The sequence below is a fragment of the Monoraphidium neglectum genome, assembly GCF_000611645.1.
Source record: "Monoraphidium neglectum strain SAG 48.87 unplaced genomic scaffold scaffold01128, whole genome shotgun sequence".
NCBI lineage: Eukaryota > Viridiplantae > Chlorophyta > Chlorophyceae > Sphaeropleales > Selenastraceae > Monoraphidium > Monoraphidium neglectum.
In genome coordinates, this window is record NW_014012500.1 from 1 (window position 1) to 6,050 (window position 6,050).

A 6,050-nucleotide genomic window follows, 5' to 3' on the forward strand; every position below is an offset into this window, starting at 1 on the left:
GGGTCGGGTGGGGTGGGGCCGGGTAGGTGAATTTGAGGTGGTTCATTGGAAGGATTAAGTGCAGGGTGCACACGCAGCAAAACTTTATTTCAGGCACAAGACCGCGCGTCTGGAAGCACGGCCTCACACCCCATGCCCGCCATCCCACTGCACGTGCCGCATGAAGCAGCAGCACGCGCCGCAGCGTCTCCCCTGCGTATATACATTCATGTGATGGTCGCGCACCCAAAGTCGCAGATTTTGACGAGGGGCAGCGGCAGGCCCTCCACACTGTGCAGCAGCGTGTTCTCCAGCTTGATGTCCCGGTTGGACACGCCCTGAATTCGGGGGCGATGATGCGAGCCCAAAACGTGGGGCGATTATGTGAGTCTAATCCTCAGTCTTGACTTAACCGCTGCTTGCATTGAATGCAGATATGGTGAAAGACACCCTCCTGTCACCGCCACAGACACTCACCCTCCCTTTCCCCCATAAAACTTCAAGACCGGAGCGGCCATTACCCAACCTGCAGCGGTGGCAGCCAGAAGCCTGGACGCGCCCCCAACCTCCAGCATATCGCACGAACCCGCATGCCCATGGCCCTCAACCCCATTCGCGCGGCTTGCCAGCCCGCTCGGCCCCACACACCTTGCGGTGGCAGTAGTCAAAGGCCAGCACCACCTGCTGGAAGAACCAGCGCGCCAGTGGCTCCTTCAGGCGCTGCCGCTGCTGCACGTACGCAGACAGCGACCCACCGCTCGCAAAGTCCATCACGCTGTGTGCACGGAGGGCCGGGAAGCGCGCACGCGGGGGATGATGTGGGTGGCGATGCAAGGCGGCTTGGGGCGCGGTTCACAGGGCTGGGGCGGGTGCAGTAGGTGGATTGTCTCGAGGTGGGTGAGGCGGAAGCAGGGGCAGGGGCCGGCTGGGGGCGCCCTCACATGTTAATGTGACGCGGTGACACAAACACCTCTCTGAAGGCCACCACCTGCGGCGGGCAAGAGTGCGTACGTGTGTGCGTTTAGGTAGGAATACATGTGTGTATGTGTGTGTGTGTGTGAGTGCATGTGCTGTGCGCATGCAAGAGGCATAGTGTACGTGTGTGTGTGCATGCGCGTGCGTGCGTATTTTGTGTGTCTGTGTGTGTGTGTGTGTGTGTGTGTGTGTGTGTGTGTGTGTGTTCAGCATTTATGCTCGCGTGCGTACACACGCGAGGGTGAGCAGCACCCTGCCGCTGTCCCGTTGCAGATGCAAGCAGCTGCCGTGGTGCCAGGGTGCCCACACATGCCCGACCCTGTGGGCCACGTTGGCGGACAAGATCTGCTGACACCACGCAACCTGATCGACAGGCGCATATCTGGGTCAGCCATGAAACAGCCGCGTCCCAATGGCCCAACCCCAGGCGGCCGTGCGCTGCCTGCAAGCCCTGTAACCCACATGATGGTGGATCAGGCCCGAGTGGTTCAGGATCTCTGATTCCACATAGCGTGCCTGCAGGAATTCCCGCTCCTGCGACGGGCGATGCGGTGCGCCGCCGTCGTTGGGTGCTGGGGGCGGCGAGGGGGGTGGCCGGCAGCAGGCCGCTTCTGAGCTGCACGGTTGCTGGCCCCTGTTTTTCGCGCAAGATATCCCGATGCCGCGTGGCGCTGCCATGCACACGGGGCCATGAAGGCAGCCGCGTGGCGCTGCCATGCACACGGGGCCATGAAGGCAGCCAGTGCACACTGGCGGATGACCGGGACGGGCGGGACCCAAACTCCAGCAGCCCCTCCGCCGGCAACGCTGCTGATCGCCCGTTCTCAACGCGCGCACCAGCTTTTTAATCGCCACCAGCTCGTTGGTCTCCTTGTTCCTCGCCAGGACCACGCACCCAAAAGTTCCTGCAAGGAGGACCCCATGTGCACGAGCGCACGCTCAGCATGGGCGTAGTGCGCCGCCGAGAAGCTGGGCGCCCAGATGTAGTCAGGTTCTGCGCACAGCAGCGTTTCTAACGTGGTCCACAGCGTCAAAGGTGTGCCGCAAACAGACGCTAACCTTTGCCAAGGTTCTTGATGAACTGGTACTTGCTGCTTCGCATCCCGTCGCTGCTGCTCGGGGCCTGACTTGGAACCATCGTGCTTGCTGGACGCGCCCTTGCCTTCTCCTTGGGATGGCTTTTGAACGGATGACTGGTGCGAACGGCCATGTATATGAGTGCGGCGTCAGGGAGCCTTGATGGCTTCCGCGAGCCTCTTCGGCACCTGCTTGGCAACTGGCCCCGCTGCTTGCTGGGCAGCACGTCGGTTGCCTCGTCTTTTTGAGCCCAGGAGGTTGTTTCCCAGCCCATTAACCTGAAAATTTGACGGCAAATCTCGCTCCCTACCGGTGCATGAGTAGCGTCGCCGGCGTCCGACCCCTGTAGGCACCACGGGCAGGAGCTTGCGCCCTGCAGATCGGCATGCTACTCGTATAGTGGCATGCATTTAGTGATTGTAAGCCATACAAGGACCGTGCGTGCCGCACAAGGGGTGCAGCAACCCGGTAAATTGCGTAGCCCGACCGCGCGGGCTTCGCCGGTGCAGCGACATGGAGCCGTGGATGGATTGGTGTGTGTGTGAACCAAGGATAGGTGGTGTCGTTGTGGACTTAGGGCAGAAGCTTCGACAAGATTCAGGACACACAAGTAGGTTGTGACAACACCCAGCTGCCTGCTGTCCTCAGGGCCAGGTGCAAGTGCCCCTGACAACCAGTGCGCGTGCCAACGGACGCGTGTGAGCTGCTTGCAAACAGGTGCGCTCAGCTCAGAGACAGCCGGGAAATCTTTCTGTAACTGGAATGTCGCAATATTGCCTTGGTCATCCTCCCAGGCCCTGATAGACACAACACACACACAAACACACACACACACACACACGCGCGCGCACACACACACACGCACACACACATACACACACGCGAGCGCGCGCGCACAAACACACACACACACACACACACACACACACACACACACGCGCGCGCAAGCACGCACACACGCAAGCACGCACGCACGCACGCACGCACACGATGTCACATGTGCACAATGCACAAACAAGCACAGATGCACATGCACTCAAATTTTCACAGCTCTTTCGCGTGGCCCAGCCAGCCCCACTGCTCAGCCTCCGTCTCCACCCTGTACGGGTGATAAGTAACTTTGCACTAGCTGATCAACACTGAATTCAACCCCATTTTGTTGGTCAAACAGCAGCAGTCATTCAGCTGTCACGTGCAGGAGCAAGACAGGCCGTCTGGCAGCTCTGTGTTTGGCAAGTGGCCCCGATGTACTGCACTGCAACCATTGTGTGCGCAGAGCCTGCAAATACATATCTTTGCTGAGCACTGCAGCTGCTGGTGCGTTTCTCGCTGGCTGGTGATGCGCATGCCCTGCAAGGGACTGAGCCCATCTGGGCGACGCCAGCCGGAGTCCACAGATTGATGCGATTCAGCCCGCACATCTGGCTTGGCAACTCCCTGGCCTGCAAGATGCAGGGTGATACTGGACCCCAAAATTATAATGCGCAGCACACATCAGGCGCGTTTGCTTGGGGCCCATTGCGCTGCAGCTGAAGGGAGCCTCACAGTGTTCAGTGCAAGGGGACACGCATTGGCAGCAGGAACCGCAGCCGCGCCCGCAACACCAGTTTGGCCGGTAGGATGCTGGTGGGGTGCTTCTCCTGGTTGCCTCAGGCCTCAGGAGTAGGGACATCCTGGCCGTCACACTGCTGCCAGCACGCTCCTGCTCCCTTGCAAGCGCATGCCAAGCATGCTGATCATGGGCGCCTCGCTTGAGCTGCGCCAACCCAGACTGTACCGCGGCGTGCCTGTGGTGGTGTCAGTAACTGTTCCCCGCAATCTGATTGCTGTTGGCCTGTCCCTGTGGTTGCCAACATGGGAAGGGGGTAGTACCAGTGCATGGCAGGAAAGGAGATTGTATCACTGCACAGCGTATCGCCAAATGTGGTCGGGCACGCTCACGCGTGTGGTTGAGCGGTGACGCCCAGACGGAGGCGGCACACTGACAGGGTGCCGCTGGCCACATGAGCGTTTTGATGGCATTTCCGGCAGAGATCGTTACACCCCGACGACCCGTATGGGTGGTTTCCTTGTCTGGTGCTTCACATAACGACACCAGGGTGTCCGTCACACCCGAATCCTTGTTGCGCGTCCTGCAGCTGCCGTGTCAGCGTTATTAGAACCAACCAAGTCTCACCCGATCGATAAACTCGCAGCCTCGGTGTCCCCAGATCGAAGTGGTTCAAGTGTGACCGATCAATGTGTACCCCTGTGTTCACAGCCTGTATGGTCATCGCGGCATACGCCACGGCGGTGCGGCTGACCGCCGCAGCACCCATCAACCTCGCGGCTGCGGCAACGCTGGCCTCGCGCCCTGCCGCCCTCGCCGCTCTCGACGCGCTTCCGGCGGCCGACCTGGCTGCGAAGGCGGAGCGGCTGGACATGACGCCAGCAGAGCTGCGGGAGCTCATCCAAACTAGCGAGGCGATTAATTTTGACGCGGAATCGGGCTATCTGCACTACCGGTGACTGCGCGCGTGAACCTCCTTGGGACATCATTGGGCGTGACGGCGGGCGGGCGATCGCGCCTCGCGCTCAGCCATCCCGCACCAGCCGGTCGCGCCGCCTCTGGGCCCGTGTGATGCACTTCCAGCCAGTGAGGCAGCGGCTGCCTCAGCTCTGCGCTGGTTGTGCCTAGGCAGCCACAGCACAGCCGCCACCGCTTCCTCGCCGTCATGCGACGGTGGCTCACCCCGTGCCCCACCACCTCAGATGCGACTTTGGAGGCCATGCGGGCGGGCCCAACGCCAAGTTCCTCGTCTTTCCCGATGAACCACCTGGAACTACTAACAATCCGGCCGTCGCTTCTTTCAGCAGCCAGCAATTGCTGGTTGACCCAGGGCTGGCGGACCCGGCCACATCTCAGGCGTTCAAGCTGCACAGGTGACACTTGCAAGCGCCTGCGCACATGCGTGCATAACAACCTACACTCGATGATGCCCAGACCCCGCAAGAAATCGGCGCTCTTGGTCACGTGAGATGCACCATGTGCAGAAATGCCACTGCATGGCCCCGGCTCTATCCACCCACCCAACCCTGGCGCGTCCCGTGGTTGCAGCCGGCCGGGCGCACCTCGGACAATTTACCTGGACTTCAATGGCCACGTCACAACAGGCACAAGGCAGGTGGCCGATGTGTGACCTCGTCTGTCCCGCCATGGCTCCCAAGGCAACGATCATCGGTAGCCCCGCTGGCCAGCAGCAGAATGCTGGAATTCAGCATTCTTGCAGGTCACGCCAGCTCAACACGGACTGCCCCCTCGCGCATGCCCCAGCCCCACACGGCAGTGGTTGCATGAGATGACGTGACACATCGTTTACCGCGCTGTTGAGGGCCCCGCCGCACTCAACCGCTGCACGCGGGCGTCGCAGGTGGAACAGGGCACCCTGCAACCAGGACCCAAAGAACTGTCACAGCACCACAAACGCATTCCCACCCAGCTTCACCACCGAGCCATTCGATCTGGACGGCAACACCAACTCGTTCAGCGCCGCGGAACTGGCGGCGGTGAGTTGTCGCACATACACAGCCATAAACATAGCTGTGTGATGGCTCACGCTCCTAGTACAAAGCTCAATCTGGCCAGCCCCACAAAGTGGAGGAGAGGAGCGCGCATAGTTGGCACTTGCTGGTGCCACTCCACCCACTGCTTTCACGCCCGCCCTGCAGAATCTTTCCCCATCCATCTTTCTTGATCCAACGCCCCGTGTTGCTGGCCGCAGATTGTGAAAGTATGGTTGAATGTCGCCGAAGGTGTGTGGGGCCCAGCACTGGCGTGTGGATCCCTTCTTGGGAAGGTCATCGGTGCAGGGGCGACGATGCGGGATAAGGGTTTGGGCTCCGGCATGCTCTGTGTGGAAGAGCTGTGTCATGCAAGCACCAAGTAATCACCCAATCACTCATGTGTGCATCGCAGACTATGCTCCTTTCAACGTTGACGTCACGACAGGTGCGTGGCTATGGTCGCATTGCAGTAGCTG

The 6,050-nt window shown here is 60.6% G+C and overlaps 2 protein-coding genes across 2 annotated transcripts; one reads left to right on the forward strand and one right to left on the reverse strand.

The window, feature by feature from the left end:
* Positions 1-206: 206 nt before the first annotated feature.
* MNEG_6748 (ser/thr protein kinase) lies at positions 207-2,092 on the reverse strand (the record flags this gene model as incomplete). Its single annotated transcript, XM_014044776.1, has 6 exons — positions 207-317; positions 628-754; positions 921-967; positions 1,417-1,488; positions 1,792-1,859; positions 2,014-2,092. 6 exons carry the CDS (start codon positions 2,090-2,092, stop codon positions 207-209), a joined length of 504 nt encoding a protein of 167 aa, XP_013900230.1.
* A 2,204-nt stretch (positions 2,093-4,296) lies between these two features.
* MNEG_6749 (hypothetical protein) lies at positions 4,297-4,539 on the forward strand (the record flags this gene model as incomplete). The annotated part of the gene is made up of 1 exon (XM_014044777.1): positions 4,297-4,539. One exon carries the CDS (start codon positions 4,297-4,299, stop codon positions 4,537-4,539), a length of 243 nt encoding a protein of 80 aa, XP_013900231.1.
* Between the last annotated feature and the right edge of the window lie 1,511 nt (positions 4,540-6,050).